Raw genomic sequence first — 25,307 nt, 5'->3', positions numbered from 1 at the left:
ACCGTAACCCTACAGTATATTTATTCTGGATTGCCGCTGCTTGTTCACCGCGGCTGGAGAAGACATTAACTTCAGTTGATAGTCTGAGGAGCATTTTGGAGCTTTGCTGTGACATATTTACATACATGAGGATGACTCGTTGAGTTTTGAAAAAATTTGAATGTAATTTTCTTGGAATTAGTGTTTATGGAACTTCATCGTTCTCCCTCTGCGTCTTCATGTGTCGCAACTAATGGAAGATCATTGAAGCCCTGGGGGAATGGTTTTACATTAGAGAATTACGCACTTGCCAACAGCAAACAAGCAGAGGCTGAGAATACCCAGTGAATTGCTGGGAAACTGAAAGAACAGATGCTTCGACATTCCAATCCAAGGCGAAGGAGGGAGAACATGAGGCAGAAGCTGACGGAAAATCCGAAGACCGGTGACATACGGCGATACTACGCCGCACTGCTAAGCTGCTACTGCTGCGATTTGCGGTCCTCCAAACAGTTAACAATAAGTTACGCCACCGGATGTTAGGGGAAGGTTAGAGTTAGGATCTTACTTTGGGTTCTTATGTGTGTAGCGATTTATTATGTATTTAAAAATAAAAAAAAACCCTTCGTAACCTTGTGAAGATTCACCATAGCGTTGCAAAAGGGGAGCAATTTGCATAAAACACGCGCACATTCGTTACGATGGTCAAGCGCCAACATTCTCTAAAAGGCTATTGGTCCATTTATGTGAAAGGGCGGGATTTCGACAGTGACTCTCACCATGAACCAAAGAGAACCAATAGCACTGAAGGAGTGTTAGGCTGTCACACGGAAACGTGTACGAGGTGCAAGGAAGGGCTTTATGCAGTACAGGTCGTTTCAGCTTAATTTGTAAGAGTAGTTTAGGCAGTATAATAAAATGCCAATAAATCGGACAACGAAGAGTGGCGTTTTGGATAATAGGTCATATTGCACTAGATGATGTAATTGGACTCTACAGGATACTTAACTATCTAACCGAGGCTTCGCTTTGTTTTCTGTTTTGTGCAGTTTTCCCCATCGTAAGTATTAAATTGAAATTTAATGGCAGTCCTTCACGTGTAACTATAAAATAAATTTTATGTATTTAACACTTCTGTCCAAGAGTACTTATAATTTTAGTTTTATACAGCTTTGTAGCTATTGCAGCTATGTAGTCATTTAGTGTATCAATTCACTTATTCAGCAGGCCCAATAAAATACCCCCCTGACCTGTTGGGTGGGTCATCAGAACTGGAATTTTAATGCTGAGCTGCTGGAGGCTTGTAAATGGAAAGAAAAGCCTCGACGTAAGACAAAGAATGGGTGGTAAATGAAACTGCTTGTAAAGCTGAATTCTCGTAACTCGAATGGATGTATCTCGGGAGACAACTAAAAATACACATACTATCACTATGTCCCACCCCTATTTCAGCCATTGATAGAAGGGGGGACAGCTGGTAGTGTAGTAGTTAGAGCTGCTGGCTTTGGAGCCAAAGGTTGCAGGTTCAAATCCCACCTCTAAGTGTAGCATCCTTGAGCAATGTACTAAATTAAATTGCTCCAGTAAAATTACCTGGTTGTATGATACTGATGATACCAGCTCTTCTCCTTTCCACCTGGAGCATCAGACATTTCTGCATGCATTGCTGCCTGCTTCTTGGACATCTCTTCATGGATATCTGATCACCACCTCCAACTCAACCTCTCTCCAAAACAGAGATTCTTCAGCTGCCCTGTCACCATGGCCTGACTCTGCCCAACATGGTGACTTCCCATCTGGACTACTGTGACTCTCTGCTATGTGGCCTTCCCACTACTGCCATCAAACATCTGCAGCTGATACAGAATGCTGCTGCATGAGTAGTGTTTGATTTGCCAAAGCATTCCCATGCATCTCCTCTACTCATTTCTCTGCACTGGCTTCCTATAGCTGCCCGGATCAAATTCAAGACCCTGGTTATCATCTACAAATGCATCAACAGAACTGCTCCCAGCTATTTGCAAGACTTGATCAACCACTACACCCCAGCCAGACCCCCTTGCTCGTCTACTTCTCCTCGCTTGGTCCCCCGCATGAAAAGTAAAGCACGGAGGTTCTCGGTTCTGGCTCCGTTGTGGTGGAATGACCTCCTTCCCTTCTCACTCACAACTGCTAAAACTCTGTCTACATTCAAGAAGGGTCTGAAAACTCACCTTTTCCAGACCCACTTTGCCCAAGATCTCTCCAGCTCACATATGGTGTAAATTTTCATGCACCGTAACTTCATGATCATCCTCAGATAAGCCTTTACACAGCCATTACTCCGGTATTGCATGTGAATGTTTGTTTGTCTACCTTATTATTTAAAAAAAAAAATGTATTGTAGACGGTTATCAGGATTCATCTATCCTGTGTTTCGTGCACCTGCTCGAGCAATGAACATCAGTGCATCAAGTGGAAAGTAACAAACTGGCTTTACTTAAGAATCACGTCCGCAGCCGTGTCTCTTTTTCTAATGTGATGCACAAATTCTATTTTTTCTGAGATGTACGTTGCTTTGGAGAAGTGTCTGATAAATTAATTAATGTAATGTCATGGAAATGTATAAAGGGCTGAATAATTGTGAGAAACTTAACACTTTAAGTTGCTTTGGAGAAAAGCATCAACTAAATGAGTAAATGTAAGCAAAAAGAACTGACACAATACATCAGATGCTTACCAAAAGTGATTATAACACATATGCATTATGTGACCTCGATGATGGGAAAGTTCCCCTCATCCCACCACTACAATATACATACGTATGCCGAAACTGACTGAGAATACTGTGTTCCTACTGTATTATATAACCGGTTGTTTGTCTCTGGCTGCAGCTCTTCCAGCAATTAATTAGAATTCTGTTATCCCTAGGTGTCTGCATATCGCCAGGAGAAGCTCATTTCAGAACGCTGGAAATAATGTCTGTCCGACTCTTGTGGAGCAAACAACGTCTCCTTAAAGTTTTTATTCGAAGGCGACAGCTACTTCCAGAGTGGTGCTGTGAGAACTTTTTCCACAGACCAAGCAATGATGTTGGGACAGCGCGGCATAGCATTGGTAAGAGCTACGCTCTAACGCAGTCTGCCAGTGCTGACCAATGGGGGAAATTGCTGTGTCTCACTGGAGGAGCTCCGCCTTTTGTACCTGTCCTCGCTGGACAATCCGTGCCTCTCGTGGCTCCGTCCACTGTACGAGCTATGCGTCTTGTTGCTCCGTTCCCTGAAACTCCACTCCTTGCGGCTAGATTGGGACTCCTTACTGGTAGTCCGTTGCAGAGGGCGCCTGTCACATATGTTTCCCCATGTACAAAAGTGCAACGCTTCCACACCTCCGCTCCCCTCAGGGCCCTGCCTGCCCCCATTGTGTGGCTGGTCCTCAAACCACTGCAGAAGCTACTGGCCATTGTTTTGGGCAGGTGAGGCTTTGCAGTATAATCCTGTGATTTTTTTTTTTTTTCTTTTCCTCTCTCTCAATTGAAATGTGAATTATTTTAAACTGCATTAAATTTTCCCTTTTTTATTATAATTTAATTAAAAAAAAAAGTAATTCTTACATATTTTTTCAGAAAACTCATTGTATTCTGCCAAATATGTTACTGAAATGTGTGATTAATATACATGTAATCCATTTTTAGATGGATTACATATAACCAGGACATGGTGGAGATGATGACTGTATTTCTGTGAAATTCTGTTACTTAGTTTAGTCTGTATTGTGGTATCCACAATTCACATTGACTTTGCTGTGCTGCTATGTTTACTAAATTCCTATTACTCTTTCAGAAAGGACTTACGAGGAGCAGTAGGACTGATGCTAAAGTTCCTTTTCACTACCTTTTCTGTAGGAGTATTAGGAAATGGTGGGCATCTCTACCTCCCAATCGGCGGGAGCTCATGCGACAGGCAACGTGGCAGCGCAGATGGCAGCTGGCAGCCGGGGGGGCGGGTCTGCTCTTGCTTCTGGCCATTTTCTTTCTCACTCACCTGGACGAGGCACCCATCGTAGGACGTGCACGCCTGCTGGTTTGCAGCCGGGAGGAGTTCCTGGACCTAGCCAGGCAGATGTCAGAAGTGGTAAGTGAGTCTGGAACCTTGAACACAGGGTTCACATGCAGACATGCTGCATTTTTGACCCAATCTACTGGACCGCTATGAAATATATCAGTAATGTTGAGTATTTAGCATTTCCACATAGGACTGTACATGACTGCTTCAGAAAAAAGGCAAATAGTTGCATTCTACAACACTATTTTCTTACTACAGGGGAAGACCTCATTTCTTTTTGAAACATTATAACATTGATGGAAATACTTATGTGTTATGACATACATAGTATGTTATGTATTGGAAGAACTTTAATTTTGCTGATATGTAATATTCAAAAGGCATGTAATTTATTGTGTGTGAAAGTTCTTACTCTGTATCATTTGCTTCATTATTTGTATTATTTTCTTTTACATACTTTTCGGGATTGCTATTGTATTGCCTGCTTGAGTACGGTATCTCAGTTGAGTCTTACTGATTGCGGTTCTGCTGTGTCAGTACATGGAGATGTTCAAAGATTCCTTAATTTCCCCGGATGACCCAAGACACAAAGTGGTGGAGACTGTGGTTAAATTATTGGTGCAGAAGAACCAGGATGTTGCAGAAATTGCCACCATGCCTTGGAATGTCCATATTGTGGAAAATTCCACCATCAATGCCTTTGTGCTGCCGGTGAGTAGTACATCATGTGGCTCCTCAGTTTACAGTGTGTCACAGCTAAGCTTTGTACACACAAGGTTCATATTTAATCAGAATACTGAAGCAGTACGTCTCAATTATTTAACAAAAAGATCTTATATGTATTTTCATATATGTGCCTTAGACTGGCCATGGCTTTCAGTTCTTTTTTTCCCTCAATGTTTGTTAGTGCTAAATCCATGTCCTGCTAAAATCCATCTGTCTCTGTGTTTTTAACAGAATGGGGCTGTGTTCCTCTTTACTGGCATGTTGGAGGCTGTAGCCGACATACATCAGCTTACCTTCGTCCTGGCTCATGAAATGGCCCACGCTCTGATTGGTCACGCTGTGAGTGTTTCTTTACTGACATGTTATAGAGAGGAGGCCTGATCTCTGATGCCTCTGCTTATTTTACGTGTGTGTGTGTGTGTGTGTGTGTGTGTGTGTGTGTGTGTGCGTGCGTACGTGTGCGCACGTGTGCATCTGTTGATTCTCCTGCAGGTAGGTCCCTGTGTGTGAGCAGCTCTGACTTGATACTGTGTGTGACTGCGGCCTGCCTGTCAGACAGGCAGCCTCTCTTCTGCATGGTGTGTGACACGGTTCTGGATGATGGAACTGAGACCATTAATGAGCTTTTCTGGTGACACTGTGTTGAACAGTCAAACTAGCAATGTTTCCAGCAAGCGGAAATCGAATGTCATCCATTGCAGGGTTATTACATCAGCTACAAAACAAGACATAAGAATATTAATTTCACTGTAATTCATTTTCTTTTTGTATAGTGCCCTTCCCAGCTGGTGTTCTCAGAGTGCTTAACAAAGAATAATGTAAAAAACACTGATTAGCGTATATAATAATTAAACATGGTAAAAACAATTATACAGAAGACCTAGAAGGCAGTAGATGAGAAGAAATAAAATTTCTGAGTGTTCCTGGAGGAAAAAAAACATTCTTTGAGTTTCCAGGGCCAACAGGGTGCGCTTTCCTCCTGGGCATGCTGGCACTTTATCAGTATAGATTTCCATATAATATTTCTGCCATTTTTTTCTGATTTATTTTTGGTGGCTTCAGGGATCAGTTTTATTATGAAATTAAGTCCATCTAGAATTTTGATTGCAAGCGAATACAGTTTTGCACTGTTTGATTTGCCACATCTTCCATTTATACATTAGTGTAATACATTCTCTCCAGCTCATGTATGGTGTAAATGTTCATGCACCATAACTTCATGAGAATCTCCAGATACAGCCTTTATTCAGCCGCTATTCCAGCATTGTATTTGCTTGTTTGTGTATCTTCTAATATTTTTTTTAAAAAAAAGGAAAAATTGGTAGGAGGGTAGGGGGCGCGGTGGCGCAGTGGGTTGGACCGGGTCCTGCTCTCTGGTGGGTCTGGGGTTCGAATCCCGCTTGGGGTGCCTTGCGACGGACTGGCGTCCCATCCTGGGTGTGTCCCCTCCCCCTCCGGCCTTACGCCCTGAGTTGCCGGGTTAGGCGCCAGTTTCCCGCGACCCCATATGGGACAAGCGGTTCAGAAAACGTGTGTGTGTGTGTGTGTGGTAGGAGGGTATCAGGATTTATCTATCCTGTGTTTTATGAACCTCGGTGCAGCAAGTGGTAGGTAACAAACTAGGTTTACATGAGACTTACATGTCTGCAGCTATGTCTGTTTCTCTTAATATAATGCATAAATTGTAATTTTGCTGAGATGTATGTCACTTTGGACAAAAGTGTCTGGTAAATGAATAAATGTAAATGTAGTGTGTCTTTACATTTATGGAATTTACTTGTGACCAGAAAAATGCAGCTCCCCCCCCCACATAAGATTCTGCTTTCGTTTATCCTTTATGGAAAGTACTGTGATCTGAGTAGTTTGAGAGCTTGACAAGATAAGGTAACTATGCAGATAATGTGAAATATCAAGTGAATAGATCAATACTTTTCTTTTGGGCATCACTAAGTTTTATATACAGAAATGACCAATAAAATAGATCATAGCTTCTATGTAGCAAAAGAGCATGGACTTTCTAAATATCATTACTCATCTTTTCTGAAAGTTTTTTGACTCAAACTTCTCATAGCAAAACAGTGAACTGGACTGAGTAAAACTTAATAAATATAATAACTAAAATATCAGTGATTGGTTAGAATAAATATCTTGTGTTTAGCTGTCACTCCATAATTTATTCAGCAGATTAGGCTAAACATACTCTGTAACTTGAGTGGTTTGCTATGTTGGGTTTATTGTGTTTAGGGTTAAGTTTGAACATCTCTGGCAGTAGTGTGTTTGCTGTGTGCTGCTATGTATGTGGCCATAGAGTTGCTGTGAGATATTTCCTCCATACGTGAGGTAGTGGTAGGGGAGCTCTCACAACTCGTTCTTGTTTGAAAGGATGGTGGGAGCAGATAAAGATCACTGGAGAGAAATTTTTTGGTGAAGACATTTTAAATGGGTTTCTGGACAGAAGAAAATTTTTGACTTTGTAATTTGATAATGTGTGGTATTTCTACTGGGTGATCTTCCTTGAAACTTCAGCTAATTCTTAAAAAAAAATAGTGCACTTGGGGCATATACAACATTTCATTGAGATACCAACACCAAGTGTCCAGCAGTGGAAAATACAGTTTTTTGTGTTTCGATACGTTATTGTTAGGTTAATACTTGTTGGTATATGACAAATGATTATTTCTTCCTCCCTTGTAGGCGGAGAAGACCAGCATGTCTCATGTAGTGGACTTCCTGTCCTTCATCTTCCTCACAGCCATTTGGCTTGTGTGTCCACGGGATAGCCTCGCTGTACTGGGCCAGTGGATACAGAGCCAACTGATGCAGGTGAGCGTTAAGGCAACTGAGTCTTTTCAAAAAACTGTAACTGTACAACTAAATAATTAGTTGAACTTTCAAAACTACATAATGAACGGGGGGGTCAACCCTCGCCTGAAAGTTTGCGGACTCAGGAGTGAGGATACCTCCACCCTACGGGCTATACATTTGAAGCCCGTGCTTTATGTATACATGCTTTATGGGAACAGCTGGTAGCGTAGTAGTTAGAACAACTGCCTTTGGACCCAAAGGTCACAGGTTTTACCCTCACCTCTGGCTGTAGTACCCTTGAGCAAGGTACTTACCCTGAATTGCTCCAGTAAAATTACCCAGCTGTATAAATGGATAAATAATTGTAACCTTAACATTGTAAGTTGCTTTGGAGAAAAGCATCAGCTAAATGAATAAATATAAATGTAAATCTGTACACAAGCTGTACTGTAGTAAAATGGGGGGATTAACTTACAGGGCATCCTCTGTTCTTTTTTTTTTTCTTTGAACAAATGGAAATGTGGATAGCACTTGGTATGGTTGGGGCAGGATACAAAGCAGTATTTCCAGGTGATTTTTGTAATGGTACTCTATGTAATGCTCCCTTTTTTACTTCTTTTTGCAGTTTATGTTTGATCGCCCATACAGCAGGAAACTGGAATTGGAAGCTGACCAAGTGGGACTGCAATTGGCTGCTAAGGTACTGTATTTAACTGGCCAAGACACAGATATAGTAGTTCTGTAAAATAAAAAATGCTGTTTCTGATCCTTTTGAACATTCGCCATGGAACTGAAAGCAGCAGCTGTTTATTAGGTTAAAAGTTAGGACATTCAGTGCTTTTAACAGCTCTTTTCCTTAGTCTGTCATCATTCACTTCTGTATTTGAATTAGGGTTATTTGGGCTGCTGTTAGCTTAGTGGACACAGGGTGGTGCTGCAGGTAAGAGAGAGAATCCTGTCACACGTATGGCCCTGTACAAGATGGCCATTGTGTTGTTTTTGGCTTTGGTTTTGGGTATTTTTTGTGATAATACAGTTCTCTAATTTCCGTACGTAGTCCATCCTCCAAGGTGACGGACGCTACCTCCCTCACATAGCTTATTTCTCTGAGGAGCCGTTGTTCCCAGTGCTTTGTATGTTTATGTACTATACATATATACGGATGAGTAGTAAGTGTCTTATCTAATGCTGTTTGTCACCTTGGACAAAGGCATCAACTAAATAAAGGTTAATGGTAATTTTGTTCTGCTCTTGCAATTCCTTCTAATTTTTTTCTCTTTTTTTTTTTGCAATCTTGTGTTGTATCCTCAGATTTGTGCTGATGTACGGGCTGCACCTGTGTTCTGGAAGCAGATGGAGCTTTTGGATCAGCTGACGGGGAAAGACATCCCAGAATGGCTGTCTACTCACCCATCCCACAAGAACCGAGCCAACCAGCTGGACCGCCTGGTGCCACAGGTATGCACCCAGTGCTGGTATTCTCTGAAGCGCCACATATGAACATACTCACGCAAAAGGTTACCTGTCACTGTCTTTAGAAAAGAGTCATGTCTTTCATAAAACACTGCTTATATACAAAATGTTTTTTCCCCCCACCTATTACTGATCATAACTTGTTCCATATAATTTTAGTAATGACAAACACAGAGATGCCAGTGATGGCTTTGTGCCTGCCATACATTGGTAACGAAATACTGAGAGGATCACCTTCTTTGACCAAAAACATGTACATGAATAAATAAAAACTAAAACTTTCTTAATGAGTAAAGTGGTGTGAATTGCATAAATGAGTTTGAGTGAGAGTACAGTGGTGCCTGGATACCTAGGGCTCTTAGGAATTATATACAGTTATCCCCATTATTTGGTCTCCTAATAGCTCGTTTTTCTTGTATGCAGTCTGGAGCTAACAACATGGCTTTTCATTAATGGGTTTGCATTTTCATATATCACGTCTGTGAAATGGGGTCTGTGCATGACATTCAATCAGAAAGTGAAGGATCTCTGTCTTGGAGAGGTCCAGTTGTAGGCTGTGACCAGACATTCAAGCAAAGATGTCTGAGAGCCAAGCAGCCACACATGTGGAAGCATCTTTAGCTCCGGGGGGAAAGAGAGGAAGAGCTGGATATTGTCAGCATAGCATAGTAGTTATAGCAGAATCTGCGGGAGGCGATGACAGAGCCAAAATGTGATGTGTAGATGGAGAACAGGTCTGTGGAACGTCAGTTGACAGAGGCTGACTGGATGATCGGGAACCACGCCAGACCACTTGGTACTGTAAGATCTACCAGATAGATAGGACTGAAACCGTTTCAGTGTTGTTCCTTTGATGCCAGGCTGTCCAAGACAGTCTGGTGGCTGTTAATGTCAAAACTGCAGATAGGTCAAGAAGAATGAATACCGAGAAGAGGGAGGCGGCTCCAGCCAACTGGAGAGAATCGTACACTGCAAGGAGGGATGTTTCAGTGCAATGGCCGAGTCCGGACTGATAACCATGAAGGATATCTTTGTGGTCGAGGAATGCATATAGTTGGTTCTATGTTGCCCATTCCAGAGTTTCTTGACAAAAAAAGGGCAGCTGGTAGTGTAGTGGGCAGAGCTGCTGCTTTTGGACCCAAAGGTTGCAAGTTTGAATCCCACCTCCACCTCTAGTACCCTTGAGCCAAAGAACTTACCCTAAAATTGCTCAAGTGAAATTACCCAGCTGTACACACACAGAGCAGAGTCATACATTGTAAGTTGCTTTGGAGAAAAGCATCAGCAAAATTAATAAATATAATATAAATGTAAAAGGGAGAAAAGAGGCTGACCTGTAATTCTGAGCAGGTAGATCCGGAGAGGTGTTTTTTTTTTTTTTTAACAGTGGTAAGATGAGAAAAGTTTTAAAGGCAGGTTGGAAGCAACCAGAGGGGAGAGAGGAATTGATGACTGCAGAGATACTAAAAGAAATAAGTTGAGGAGAAAAGGCCTGTAGGAGAGGTGAAGGGATGGAATTAAGGTAGGTTGTCACTCTGTGTGACTGCAGGAGGTTGGAGATTTCACCTTTTGACAGGAATTGAAATACAAAGAATACGGCTTTGCTGGGAGACCCAGCATGATTGGGACAGGTGGATGCTGAGAACGTGTCTGTCATGGAGTCGACTTCGTCTCTGAAAAACAGTCAAAATCATTGGCAGTGAGAAAGGAGGAGGAAGGAAGAAAAGGTAGTGAAGAGTCTGTGTGGTCTGTTCGTCCCAAGTAGAGAAGTTTGTTGTGGAAGAAGGTGGTTTTAGTCAAAGAAGTAACAGAGTAGAAGGACACTAGGAGCTCTTTGTAAACTACCAGGTCTGTGAGAGTGTTTTGATTTCCACTATCATCATTCAATGTCACAGAGTTTGGTCTTGTTGCCACTGAGAACATCTTGATAATCATAGGCTGGAATTAGGGTGCACTACTCTGGGTGTTTATGGACACGGTCAAATGGAATTACTGTTATTATTACTCATCATGTTTTAATGAATTCAGGCATCATTTAGAGTAGTTTTGGAGTGAACTTGGGATGCGCTTGGGGCAAATTGGAGTTTTTCTGTGTAAGAAATAATTGAACGAGTAATTTCATTACCCAGATTCTAGATATGAATTGGGTCCTGTTAAGAGGGCTGTACACATTGTAGAACAAGCTGTGAAAAGCTGTGGGTATCGTAGGTTGAATTGTCTGAAGCCTTGGAAGATATTCAGTTTTTCAACTCCGGTCACACTAGTAAAGCTACTCTGCTACAGTAGTTCTCCACCTATTCATTATACACTAAAAACATTTGTCTTTTGGGTCACACATGATTTATGATTCTATTAAGCATACAAGATTTTTAACCTTTTTGTGGTTGTGTAAAGGAGGTGGAGGAAACATTACTAAAACTGCTTGAAAAAGGAATCTGCAGTAACAACCCAGAAATTATAAATATGATGCCAGTTACACCGGTGGGTTATACTGTGTTTTTACAGCTGATACATTAATAATCAACAATCCAGCACTCATCTCTGTGAATATACCACTAGTTAGGTGAAATATGTAAAATTGTTGGCACAACTGCAAATTTGGCTGCGGGAACAGTGTCAAGAACCATGTAAGTGTATCTCAGATATTGAAATGCAGCACTGTGAAAGAAGAGTAGTTGCAAGTCAAAGCTCAGCGATGAGAGTGAACAGGCATGTAATAGAACAATGGATAAAAACCACAAAAACAACCTATAAAATTATCTTCAAGCTGTATCACCTGGGACAGCTCACAGCTGCTGCTTTCAGATCCAAAGGTTGCCAGTTGAAATCTCTTCTACTGCCGTTGTACCCTTGAGCAAGGTACATACCCCACGTCGTTCCAGTAAAATTACCCAGCTGTATAAATAGATATAGGTAGCTTAACGCTGCAAGTTAAGAAAAGAAAAGCATCAGCTCACTGAATAAATGTAATCAACACCTTGTCCTTTGTTTCACAAAGTGGGTATTTTTGTTGGGGCTGCCATAGGGAAACATCTTAACACCCCAAAGAAAATGCATAACATGTACTAATCAGTACAAATCCTAGGTACGTGATATTTGAAAAACAGTGGCTGAAACCTATTTTGTCTCCTGCCTGATGTTAAATGTGCTGGCATATCTAATATAAAGGCAGACATCTTCCTTGAGCCATTGGGTCTCATTGTCAGATGAGAGCCATTTTAATTGACTGGTCATTGTTGTGAAAACATGGTTTGTTCACAGTGTTTGTGTGGGAATACGGTAACAGTGTCCTACAGATTAAACCGAATCAAGTGACATCCAGAAAACTATGATAAAGTCAGATTTTCTTCCATCTCCCGTTAATGCTTACACATTATTGACATTTTATGCGAAGTCCAAAACTGCAGAGTGAAGTGCAGATTTGTACCTCCTTCATCACTCAAGAACGGCTGACTTTCTTTTTGTAAGTTCGGTCACATTTCTTACAGTTCTTGCTTGACAGCATTCCCATTAGTATTGAAGCTGTTTTGATTGCAAAAAAAGGTCACATTTCTGTTACTTATTTTATATCCCTATGTGGTTTGGTGCTTCCAATATTTTATCCACTGTACACCCACACATTGCAGACCAAAAGTTTGGGCCATCTTTGCAAGTAATGTCTTCTGGCATTACCATGACAAACAGACCCCAGTGACAGGAAGCTGGTAGCGGCACCACTTCTGTCTCTGGTGATTAACAGGTATATCTCTCCCCCCCCCCGGATCTCACTCTTAAAATATCTGAAGGTTCCGGTTCAGAGCTCCTCAGTGAGTGCTCTGCGTTTTTATTTTGCAACGCTGCATTTTTATTTTGCAGTCTCATCGCTCTCCCCTCTCTGTCTCTGGTGTTGTCTAATTTTCTTGCTGCTGAACCCTTTCCCCCAGAACACTTACCATGCAAGGGAAGACACAAGTAGCATTTTGCCCATTAAAACCAACGGATAGTCTGCTTTGAAGGATCATGACCATTTCTGCTCATGAATTATTTTGGAAACTTAACAGAGTGCAGATTATTATCATGACTTTAATTTTGTACAGTATTAAAAATGTGAATATGTAGTACTTCATCTGTTGATACTGCTCCAAACTAATTAGTAATGCTTCCAAATGGGCCTGTTTTTCTTCACTTTCCGCATTCACCCTGAACAAAACAACCCTGTTTATTTCCTATTTAATATGGATGCAGTCGTCGTCCCCCCCGACTGACCTTTAATCAAGCAATTCTTCAGAAATTTATTTTGCAGAATTCTTGTATATTCTCAGTTGCACATTGCATATGTCAAATAAATATGAATGAATGGACAAAACTGCAGATTCTAATTTTAATGATTCTTTAATGGTAAATGATCATATCACACACCAGTGGGTATTAGAATGTGTGCTCAACATGCAGTTCAAAATTCAAAGGGTTCTCAACAAATGTATGTGAACTAAATCACAAGAATGAACTTAATCATCAATTAGTCTTTTGTCAGGAAGCAAATAATTAGAATTTCTCACATTGTTGGTAAAAATGCACGTGAAGAGATGCTTTTCTCCACTGTTCTGTCTGCATGCTTGTCTTTGCAGAATAAATTGTTGTTTAATAGAACTGATAAAGGTTAACTTCCTTTATCACTTTTGTTGCAGTAAGCAATTTTTTGCTGTTTTTTTTCTGACTGAAGCATTGGTTCATTATTCTTTGTATGCTATTCTCCTACGGAAATAATTTTAAATTTAATTGTATATAATTTTATGTTTATTTCCTTGAATAAACTCCAGGAATATACATGTACAGCTTTTCATATATCAGCAAATTGTTCTGTGTTTTCACTCTGGAGGAATTGTTGCGGAGTACTTTGTGATGACCATCTTATAACAAAAAAGCAGTGTACTAAATTATGTTTTCGATTGACTTGTTAATCAAGACAAGTATGAGACAGTACAGTCCACAGAAGCTGAAGGGTCTCCTGATTCCTGGTTTCTTACAGTGAATCTTATTGTCATCTGGTGTATCATGCCAGTTTTAAAGCCTGTAGGTATGTGGTTCTTAGATCATACCTCATTGACCTAAATGCCCCTTATCTTTCTTTCTTTTTTTTTTCCTCCCTCTTTTTCCCCTTTATTTTTCTTTGATACCCAGGCCCTGAAGTTGAGGGCGAGCTGTAACTGCCCTGCCCTCCCAGCTCAAGATCCCCTTGTCGTGTTCTCCACAAGTGTACACAAACTGCTGGAAGCTCAACAGGAGAAACAAACGCAGCTTTTGCCCCTGAACCAGGATTCAAATCCTCAGCTACACTTTGATCTTAGCCAAAAGGCCAAGAAGCGATCAGTTCAGCGGAGTGGTGTCCCATAGTCTGGTGTGCAGCAAGTAGATGATCTCGACCTCCTCCTCAGAACTGCCTGGACCTGGGCTGCCAACCAAGGGTTACCATCCCTATAGTCTGAGCTCTAGTCCCGAGCCTGCTCCTGTTAACTCTCAAGTTGCTCATTGAAAGTTCAAAATCCTTTGCTGTTTTTTCTGTCTATAGAAAACAACTGTGGTTCTTCTGAAGACTCTAAGGCATTGATCTGGGTCCTTTTCCTAACAGGCTGGTGTTTCACAGGGTTTCAATGTACCTCAGCACACATGGTCTTGATTGAAGTGTTTCTGTAAGTTAACCCCTGAAGTAGTTTGCAGTATAAAGGTGACGCTTAACTATGAGGTTTGGAGGCCCCTTCTCTCACTGCTTTCACGTCTGTAGGGGTGGTAATGTTTAGAGTCATTGCCTTCCAATCAAAGGATCCAGCTTCCAGAACTCTTGAAGTATTTACTCTGAAATGATACAGTAAGAATTACCTGCTCTACAAATGGATTAAAAATTGTAAGCAGGTCAGCATTCAAGCCTTGGGGCAAGGTGTCAGCTGAGTAATAGTTAATATCTATAGGGCAAATAAAATTATGTAATGTTATAAATAATGTAGAAATGAGATGCATGTAAATTAGTAATTTTTTTGAAGGTTGCTAGAAACTATTTTTATATCATTAGTACATTTACATTTTTTTATTTAGCAGACCCTTTTCTCCAGAGCGACTTCCCATGAGCTGCATGTAGTGTTATCAGCCCACACACCTTATTCTCCAAGGTGACTTACACTGCTAGATACACTACTTACACTGGGTCACTCATTACATAAATCAGTACATAGTACTGTATTGTTTGTCAAATGGGCCTCAAGCAGGCAACTCTTTGCACAGTTCTCAAAAGCAAAATGATGTTAAGGTTGCTATTTCATACTGTACCTCAAATGTGGGATACAGTCCTGCAATCTGACTGCAGAAAATTCCATTTCAAATGCAGATGGTCTGCAGGAATTTAGTCATCACACCTTTTGAAGTCCGTGTCTGTGTTTAACTGGTGCTTAAAGTACACCCAAACGTCACTCGGTAGTTTTGCTTGTACAAAAGTACTGCAGGATTTAAAAAAGAAAAAGAAAAAAAAACTTTGAAGAACAAATACTGCAAAAGGGAGTTTGTGTTAACCATGATTCTCCTTATCTTGAGCTTACAGTCAAAAGCTTCATTAGGGCCTTGGAGCCTTGAAGACTTGAGCTCTAAAAGTCTAGTGTCCATTTTATCTTTGCTTTCAGCATTTGCTGTACTCCTGATTGCTGTGTTTGAGAGAACTGACAGCCTGCTGCTTAGAATATTCTATATTTTTCTTGCATTAGACAAGTGTGCTGTGTGGCCCCTCCCCCTAAGGCTCTAACAGAAGAACCTCATTACACCTTCTAAAACTGCATTAGAAATGACACGGCACAACATCTACATGAGCTTATTCTTTCTTTAAGGAAATGCACTGTTGAGAACTGTGAACCTTCATAACTTAAGAAAAAGAATTATGAATATGTGTATTAGGTAGGGGGGCACGGTGGCGCAGTGGGTTGGACCGGGTCCTGCTCTGTGGTGGGTCTGGGGTTCGAATCCTGCTTGGGGTGCCTTGCGATAGACTGGCATCCCGTCCTGGGTGTGTCCCCTCCCCCTCTAGTCTTACGCCCTGAGTTGCCGGGTTAGGCTCCGGTTCCCCGTGACCCCCATATGGGACAAGCGGTTCGGAAAATGTGTGTGTGTGTATTAGGTAATTAAGTCAGATTAAAGTGACTGCTGCCTGGTTGGTCAGGGTCAAGTGCAGGTTTGGGTGTGTAATAAAGTCATTTTTATTTTGTGACTTGTGTCAGTTTAGGCATTTTTCTGTTTCAATCCTCAGGTTTTTTAGAAAGGGGTGCATCACAAGTTTGTTTGCACGTTTTGCTCAGATGATAATATTATATTCCATTAAATGTAGTAAAACATCTTTGAAGGTGCTAAGTTGCAAGTGCAATACATTCACTTTTTTACTTTTTTTTTTTTTTTTTTAACATAAAATACATTGCAGTGAATGAAACCGCAAAACTGATTAAATCTGTCCAGCACAGAATGGGGTTAATTAGGTGTAAATACAAATTGAAGAGAGGTGACAGCAGTGTGCAACCCAGGCTGCTCGCCCCCCCACAGCGAGGGCTTTCGCAGCCTTGCTGAGCAGACGCCTCCCGCCTACTAACAGAAAGAGATGGAAGGCACCATGCTGGGACTTGCCAGGTACAAGCAAGAGTGGAAGGAAGCTGTGTTGGAAATACCGTTTCCTACAATATAACATCCAGAAAGGGCATGCGAGCAATGTGGGGGTGGGAGAACGAGAATATAACTGTTGCTGTGTAGGTGGCCAGTTGAAACAATTGATCCTGCTGGCGGGACAGTGCTGTAGCATCTACAGACAACACCTGGTGGACCTGTGTGTGTGTGAGAGCACTGTACAGCCCTGAGACGTCAGACTGCCGCCAATCGCTCCATCTCTTCCATCCAAGTTGTCTGGCATAGTTAAATTTTCCTTGAGATGTCGCTCACTATCTTTGCATCTCATATTCTGAAGTGCTGTGATTTGCCCACTGTTACTGTGCACACACTTGTGCAAGTACTATACAAGGTTCTGTTAATACCCATATATAAATGTGTCCCTTTTCAGCTGTGCTCCCCATGTGACTGTTGTTTTCTGTAACGTGTATTTGTAATTTTTAATTTATTTCAATATTGCATATTAACACAAGAACAGAAAGGCCCGAAAGCAAGCAAGGGAACTTACTGGCACTGTTCTAAGAGCAGAGCTACTACAGATTTGGACTTGGGTTCCCATCTCATAAGTATCTTAAATGAACAGACCACATTATGAGCAACCCTCTCGTTGACATTTCAAGGACAGTCTGTGGGCACGTCCGGTTTGATTGTTAATTTTTCAATAAGTCTGCAGCCTTTCAAAGTGTTTATTAAGAATTAATGCAATATTCTAAAGTAAATATCTACCTCAAGGGTTAATTAACGGGCCAGTGAACAACAGCATTGCCCTCTACTGAGCAGTTTTTCACAGCTCTTATGTTTGAGAGGGAACCTGTAGGTGTCTGAACTCGGGACCCTTAGGTTGTCATCTAAAGTCCTGAGAGGGACTCCTTAAACCCCTGAGAAGGTATTTCTTTTGAAATATTTAATACAGCTGTATAGATGGTTTGCAATTGTTGCAATTATATATATATAAATATAATATAAATATATTTTAATTTCTTTGAATAAAAATCTCTGGTAAAGCAATGAAAATTTTTAATGACTGGGTAGACGTCATAACTGCAGTGTGAAACCTGGAGGTCTTTAAGAAAACACCATTAATATTTCTGTAACTTCTGTAAATGGTAGGTACTCAATACAAGCTTGATCCCCTTGTGATTTGCCTCATCTTTCATTTCTGTTTTAATCTACCACACTCTGGAGAGTAACACTTTGCTTGGGGAATTTGTTTGTATTACCTGGGTAATTAAATGTGCTGCCTTTAACCCCCAAAGCCAAATTTTGACCCACTTATTAAAAATAGTTTCTGAAAGGCAACAGGAGAAAATATTTTTCGTAGCCTACCACTGCACCCAGTTCCTCAAAATTAAATTTCGTTGTAGAGTTTGACAGCTGTAAATTAATTTTACCCCCTTGCCTCATAAATGAAAGTGGTGTTTAGATTTACTCTGATGTGAGAATGTAGTTTTTCGCACCAGCACTTTTTGAGACAGGCTTATTTCTGCACTCTGTAGTGCAAATTAGTGTTATTAAATCCATTAAAAGAGATTGTGCAGCTTTTTCACAAACACATGCTTTTTCTTCGATCTCCCAAGTGCTGGGCACTGATTTAATGCTGTAATCCAGTCCGGCGAAAGTGTTTACTGGATTGATCCATAGAATGTTATTTGCCATTAAATGTTTTGGTTCATCATACTATTTTGGTGTGTGAGGGTGGATGGTTATACACATATGTAGGAGCATTCTCTCCCACTGGACAAGTTTTGCATCAGCCTAGAATTAAGGGAATGGCATTATGTATGGGATGGTTCCGTTCTGAGCTTAGCTCATTTACCTCTGCATATTGTCTCACTGGATTGCCACTGGAGGGTGCAAGGTTACTTTATCTTACTTTTTTTTTTTTTTAAAGGCTGACTCTTACACAGTGTTTTCAGGACTGGTTTCGAGTGGTTTATTATGTCTGTACAGTTTTTCTAGCATACTCAGTGCAGTTTTTTTTTTTTTTTTTTTTTACCATTTATCACACCATCTTCATGATTCATCTTCTGATAGCCATTAGGAGGAGGATAGTACAGCTCCTGGAACCCGACATTTTAATTAATGCATTGATCCCTCAACGTAAATGCAAACCCAAGGAAGCCTGACTCATTTGTGTAAGTAGGTCAGGCTGCTGGGACAGTGAGTGAACTGGTAGCAAAGTAGGGAACTGAACGATGGCGTTGTTTTTGCCTTGCTGTCTCATGTTCGGGATTCGACTGAATCTTCTGGAGTTTCAATCCCTGTGAGGAAAAAGAGTTGCTGGAGCTCAAGGACATGGCTGTGTTGGCGGCATATCAACATCAAGTCAAAGTCAACTTTACTGTCACTTCCACAATATGTTTGGAACGTACATCGGAGTGAAATAGCGTTTCCCCAGGACCACGGTGTGACATAGAGGACGACATATACAACATATACTATTACTACTAGAGTACAATTCACAGTAACTAACTACCTCGCTAAAAATGAATAGAAATGTGAACAGATTTAAAAGTCGTAATGCAAAAAGTGAGTTTTTGTGCACAAATTGTTTGGAAAAGAGGGTTAGTGTGACCTAATGTAGGTCGATATGGAATGTTGTAAAGAAATACAGCAGCTATATGAGCAGAGGTTCCATAATGCATAACGCTGCAGAAGTCTAAGTGGCCTTCTTGGCTTTAGTTTAGTTGGCCAGTGCAGCGGTGCGCTTTACACAGCTTCCACAGGGACCTGGCACTGTGGGACAGGGCAGAGAGCATAAAGTAAATATAAAGTAAAAGGTTACGCAGCCTGTCAGACACGACTGCTGAACCGCTTAGAACTTGCTTTACTTATTAATCTCTTAAAACATACCTTGCCTTAAGACCACGACTTTTCCTCTCCGATTCCGTGACCCAAGATGTGTGAAATTGGTACAAATACTGTGCACTGACACTACTCCTGTGATCTGGGAAAACTAGTAAGTCAAATTTTGGTGTAAAATTTATTTAGCAAATTGGACGTATTAGGTTTTACCTCGTCATATTTTCACGTTAAAGTGGAAAAATCCGTTCTTGTTTGCATCTTTTGGTCTGGAGGAACATAGTAAGTCATTTAGTCCCGAGCAAATCCAGCTCCCTGATTTCTGTAATTTGCATACAACAGACTTACTCAGTTTTTGCAAATTAGAGGAGACTAGAGATGCACTCAACTACAGTGACAGTCAAAAGTTTGAGTGCACAGCGGCAATACTTGCATGTGACAAACCGGACAGAAGAGTCAAAGCAACAGAGCCCCCAAGTGTCCTACATCTCTAGGAACTGCTAGAGAAGGGTTGAGAACACATGGCAGTGGGTTTCTAATGCAAACTACTTAACTGAATGCCTTGAGAGAAAAAAAAAATAGTTTCCAGCGAAGTTTACCAAAGTAGTTCCTTAATGGATTGACTATACTATTCCAACATAAAGAAAATTATCCCTTATGCCAAGCAGACATTCTCTTCCATCCATCCATCCATCCATCCATCCATCCATCCATCTAACTTCAATAACCACTTCTCCTGAACAGGATCACAGTAACCCAGAGTCTATCCTGGAAGAATTGGGTGCAAGCCTACGTTCTCTTACACTGCAACCATAATTTTTTATAAAACCTATGTATACTGGTCATAACAAGGGTCACGTATTCTCAAGTGCACATTGCATTAACCTCACTTGATGCTTCTAAAAAAAACTGTCCACTTCAGCACAGAGACTTGCAGTTTGGCAGGCAGGCGGCCGGGTTCATTTGCAGTAAGGTGGGCCATCGTGATCAGCAGCTCCCTCGGCCACCTCTCTCTCTCTGCACTGCTTTGCATGCAGAAAGGCGTGCTGTCACTGAAGGGAAGTACAGGTTCGGCTCCGCCGTATGGATTTTGTCCTTACTCACTTAATCAAACCATCGCTAGGCTTCCAGTATTGAATACTAATTATTTCAGTCATGCTTAGATTCATAACACAATAATGCGACCGTAATATTTATTCATTTGAGCTGTGTTTAAATATGGTGTGAGTGAAATAAAAAGTGATATGATAAATTTGGTCTGGGGATATTAAATGTGTTCTGAGTTACTGTAGGAATCAAAAGGACAAGAGATTAAAATTTGTATATATTTGAATAATTTTGTATTAACCTGCTGACAACTAACACTTTTGTTTTGCGATATGTATTTTAATCATGACATTATAATTCAATGTCCTTTCAGTACGATGGTTTCCTTCTAACATCCGTGCACCTTACGCATGTCCAACCTAATTAAATGCGGATGCCAGTCACAGTCACGTTTGTAGGGATTGGGAATGTTTTGCATACATATTTAATTTATGATATGGAGAAAGTCAACACAGCTGTAAAAATATTAGCAGTGGTCTTACTAACAGTTACTGTTAGAACTGCTAGTTAGCATGCACATTGCTGAAGGATTCTTTCCCATCCCCAAACAATAGGAAGTCATAACAATGATTTTGACACACCGCGGCCTGTGAGACTGGCTGCGTGGGCTGTTGCGTTTTAATACTAATTGGTGCCTGGTAGCTGGAGAGCTGGAGCCGCCGTCGAGATCTGATGCAGTGATTGCTCGTGTGGACCAGATTGGGGCTCCCTGTGAAAACGCACCATTGATTATTTTTCAATCAGCAATCAAAGGCTCGGAGACAAAAAAAGAAAAAAAAGAAAAAAAAAGAACACAAAGTGGGCCATTTCTCTGCCTCTGGTCCCTCGTCACTATTTATACACATATAATTCCTTCCACCTCCATCGCCACATTAACTTCTACAAAGAAATGAATTAAGACTTGCTCCAAGCAATGAGTCACTTATATCTCAGGTGTGAAGTGCAGAAGGGTGGGGTTGATGAGGGTTGGGGGGCATTAGGTATGATGAATAATTGAAACGAACATGGTGGCATCCTCTCAGTTCCAGTGGCGCTCTCCTACTGCCATCCCCGCTTACCCCTTGTACCTGTGTGAGCGCAGTCTCGTTGCCATGGTTTCCATTATGCTTAATGCCTTTTCTTTTTTGAAGGACAAAAGCAATGATGATTACGGTTATGAGCAGCGTGTTCAGTTGGCCTCATTTCTTTAATGAAAACAAGCAACGGAAAAAATCAGCTGCTGAGAGCCGTGGGTGCTGAACTTCATGAGACGTATGTTCCTTGCATGCGTTTAAATAATAAAAAAAAAAATGCTTCTCTTTTCTGGTAGAGGGTGTGGGGTGTAAAAAAAAAAAAAAAAAAAAAAAAAAAAAAACATGAGTTTTTTTTCTCAAAGAAAAAGCGAGTGTATTTGTGCATGCGCGCAAAAGAGACTTGAAAGCAAATGAGTTTACTCTTTGACAGAGCCGGGAGGGACTGAATCTATTCCGGTCAGTGGTGACACAGCGGGAGGCGGGCTGAGTAATACCCCAGTCAATTCCCCACAGTTGTGGGATCTGAAGTGCTTGACAGCGTTTTGTTCCGAGGGTGAAGTTCCAAACCCCGGGGGCCCCGGGGCCCGCTCACCTTGAGCTGCTGGCTCCTCGAGGCGTGCGCGACCCGGTCGCCTCCTGATAGAGACACGTCCTCCGTGTTATCTGTGTACACAGGCCCGGACGGTGGGCATTGTCCTTCTCGTAGGCTTTAATTGTCTGTTTATCCGAGTGAACGTTCCTCCTCCTGAGCGAGCAGATTACGAAACGGGCCCGTGCTCTGAGTATCAGCACGCCGGATCACCTGTGGTGTGTACACTGTGAGCCTGCGCTCCCCCCACTGGCTGGCTCATTTCTCCCTCCCCTGTCGTGGCTCAGTGCCGCATCGCGGTCCTACGACCAGTTTGACCGCATCCACTAGCAGCTGCCTTGCCACTCTCCCTGCGCAATGATGGAGCTCCTCGGTGACGGCCGGCGAGGGCGTACGCACTGGAGGAAAGCTGACAGCTTACGCCGTCCTTTGTGTACATGTTGAACCCCGTCAATGGGCACAAAGGAGACGCCGTGTTTCACTGTAATCTCGCCCGAGTGCGTTAATTCTGTCAGCAGTTCCCCGTGAAGCAACCAAATGGACCTGCGGAGGCGAAGGCCAAAGGTGCAACATTCCCTGCGTGAGCGCAGTGACCCGGCTGCTCTTTTGGGCCAGGGTCCATTACAGCGGCACAATGGTGTTTCATTAGTGTAGGGCAGGAATTCTGCAGGAGAGCATCCTGTTGTGACCCCACGTGACCCCAGGGAAGCGGTTTTACTCTGCTTCCCGGCTGCGCAGAGGAATTGCAATCATTCACCTCCGCCGCACAGTGATGAGGTGGAGGAGATGCACCCTGCGAGCCGACTGCAGGCATCTGCACCACGCTGCTGTGGATCTTCTTCAATTTGCAAGCCTCACGGTGGAGTCTCCTGGATTGACAGACACATGAATGCTCTGGAATACATCACAAAAAACCACCGGTAGTAATGCGTCGTCTTCAAATCGAAGAGGACCCTGTAAAGTTGGCATTTATCTACAATTTTCCCTCTGAAAGTCCACCAGCTCTTCTTTGTCATGTGCCCTTCAGTGCTGCACACATCATCATCCATGTCTCCTGTGCTCATGTGAACCTCACACAGATGTAACAGGGATGCCAGGGACTCCAGCTGCCCCTGACTGCAGGCTGGAGACTTATCCCACGGGTAATCGCTGCACATCGCTGGACAAAAGTCTCTCTTATCGGTGTCTCTCCTCTTCTTTCTCAGAGCAATGCAATTATGACAAATAGTCACTCTTAAATAGAGTCCCATGCCAGGCTCTCCAAAGATGCCAAGAGCAACCATGTGGGTTTGCTCTTCAATCCCCCCTTGCGGGTGAGGGTTGGAGGAAAGGGCAGGAAGGATTGACAAACCCGAAGTCTCTGCAGTGCCCTGTACAGAATGCTGACGTGCGCATAACTCAGCTTTTACACGTCAGTGAACAGGTTGTCTTCCTTGCTCTCACCTGTCCTAAATTTGCGATGTGGATCTTGGTGGAGATCAACAGCTAGCACCGGGGTCCATGTCCCCTCCCAGCCCCTACTTTAGGACCGCGCCGGTTGTAGAGATGCAGCCGTGAAAGACATGGCTGCTCCAAACAGAGACTTGCTGAGCTGAGCTGAGCCACACACTACGGAACAGGGTGCAATGGGCTCGCATGGTGGTGTCAAGACTCAATGCACACTCAAAAAGCAAGAGGACGGGAAGTGGACTTGTCTAAATTTCTCAGTTCCGTGCTTGGAGCACTAAAAACTAGGACTGGGGACTCAGACTGGGGCCGTGGGCTCTGCAACATTTCGTAAGATTAGCGAATGATTTTATCCCTACCCTTCCGTACAGAACAAATACATTTCCATTAACGACATGTGACTATTTGAAACGACCAATGAAATTTTAGACATTACAGCAGGAGTCTTTATCGTTTCTCCTTTCATACACAGATGGTACATTTAGTTCGTTCCTGAAAACTTCTCCATTAACTCCTGTCTCAGGCTACATTTGAGTCAACTTACCAACTGGCGTAATATGTAATAACTCGTGACCATTAAACATCAAGTCATGCATGTGACGCTATCCTGTCCTTTTTTATTATCAAATTACTGCGGTTTGGGCTAAAGACTGGGCAGGCAGTCAATTCTGATGCGAGAGAGGTTTCACAGTCCTTTCCGGTCAGAATAATCCAAAGCTCAGAACCAGGTACCATGTACTACATCAGCATCTTCACCTCATCTGATTCACAACAGAAAATGAAACAACTACCGCTTCATTATTACTACTCTTCATCAACATTCCTTTCTGAATTTACTTGCAGTTTTGCAGCTACTCATACAATTTGTAGGTACTCATTTCAAGAATAATGGAAGAGGGACCCCTGGGGACGTCCACCAGCAGCAACATTCAGGTTGATTGGTGGAGAAAGTGATTAATTGGAGTACAGGAAGTGGAATTATTTATAGTGGGTAACACCACAAGAAATGCGCAGATGAAGATGCAGTCCATTAACTGGCAAGAAAATGCAAAAAAGAACAATCATAACAAATATACAGAGTAAACAATTGTAAAAGTCATTGAATAGGAAATCAATCAAATCAAAGAAATTTTAGTATACTTCAATGGTCAAAGTCAGCAATGGATTAAATGGATCCTTTTCTTCTCTTTAATAGTTTGGAGCATTTTTTGAATTCTCCATTTTAATTAGGCTTGTGGGTTTGGCAGCCATCCATTCACCTTTGCTGAAATCAAGGGTCCAATTCCGGTAAGTACCTTCTATGTCCTGTTAAAAGCAATCTGAAACAGCTGACATTTAATTCTTAAAGATGCTCATTCACGGTGTAATCCTCAGCACAGTTTATATGTGTTTGAATATACATATATGTATTATGTATTATATGTAAATATATGCAAATATATGCATATATGCATTTAAACAGATTACATATGTTTAAATGCTCGTAGGCCGTGTAAATGATTGTATTAGGGCTGCACACAGTTTCCTGAAAGCGTTTACACTAACCAAGTGACCTAATCGTTCTGTCTTTTTATGTTCTACCAACATTGATATTTATGGCTCATAAGGAATATCTTCAGCCCGAAACGGGCCTGTTCGTTGCTAGGCACGTCTTCA

General features: G+C 41.8%; 1 protein-coding gene across 3 annotated transcripts; it reads left to right on the top strand.

Annotated features, from left to right (window-relative positions):
* The first annotated feature begins 149 nt into the window (after positions 1-149).
* oma1 (OMA1 zinc metallopeptidase) lies at positions 150-15,008 on the top strand. Of its 3 annotated transcripts, XM_029254984.1 has the most exons (9): positions 150-1,039; positions 2,890-3,075; positions 3,863-4,091; positions 4,560-4,733; positions 4,980-5,087; positions 7,443-7,571; positions 8,179-8,253; positions 8,865-9,011; positions 14,187-15,008. In XM_029254984.1, exons 3-9 carry the CDS (start codon positions 3,912-3,914, stop codon positions 14,397-14,399), a joined length of 1,026 nt encoding a protein of 341 aa, XP_029110817.1. In that variant the 5' UTR covers positions 150-1,039; positions 2,890-3,075; positions 3,863-3,911; the 3' UTR covers positions 14,400-15,008. The 3 variants fall into 3 exon arrangements, with proteins under 3 accessions (XP_029110817.1, XP_029110818.1, XP_018589764.2); XM_029254985.1 differs by lacking the exon at positions 150-1,039 and having other exon boundaries at positions 2,557-3,075; XM_018734248.2 differs by lacking the exons at positions 150-1,039; positions 2,890-3,075 and adding an exon at positions 3,082-3,433.
* Positions 15,009-25,307: the final 10,299 nt, after the last annotated feature.

This window comes from Scleropages formosus, chromosome 9 (genome assembly GCF_900964775.1).
Source record: "Scleropages formosus chromosome 9, fSclFor1.1, whole genome shotgun sequence".
Lineage (NCBI taxonomy): Eukaryota > Metazoa > Chordata > Actinopteri > Osteoglossiformes > Osteoglossidae > Scleropages > Scleropages formosus.
This window is presented reverse-complemented; position numbering and strand designations above follow the sequence as displayed.

Excerpts from the sequence above, each read along its gene's own strand:
- oma1 (XM_018734248.2), top strand. The coding sequence starts at position 3,216 with ATGCGTCTTGTTGCTCCGTTCCCTGAAACTCCACTCCTTGCGGCTAGA. Across the intron at positions 5,088-7,442 it reads ACGCTCTGATTGGTCACGCT|GCGGAGAAGACCAGCATGTC; the intron begins GTGAGTGTTTCT and ends CCTCCCTTGTAG. Across the intron at positions 9,012-14,186 it reads TGGACCGCCTGGTGCCACAG|GCCCTGAAGTTGAGGGCGAG; the intron begins GTATGCACCCAG and ends TTTGATACCCAG.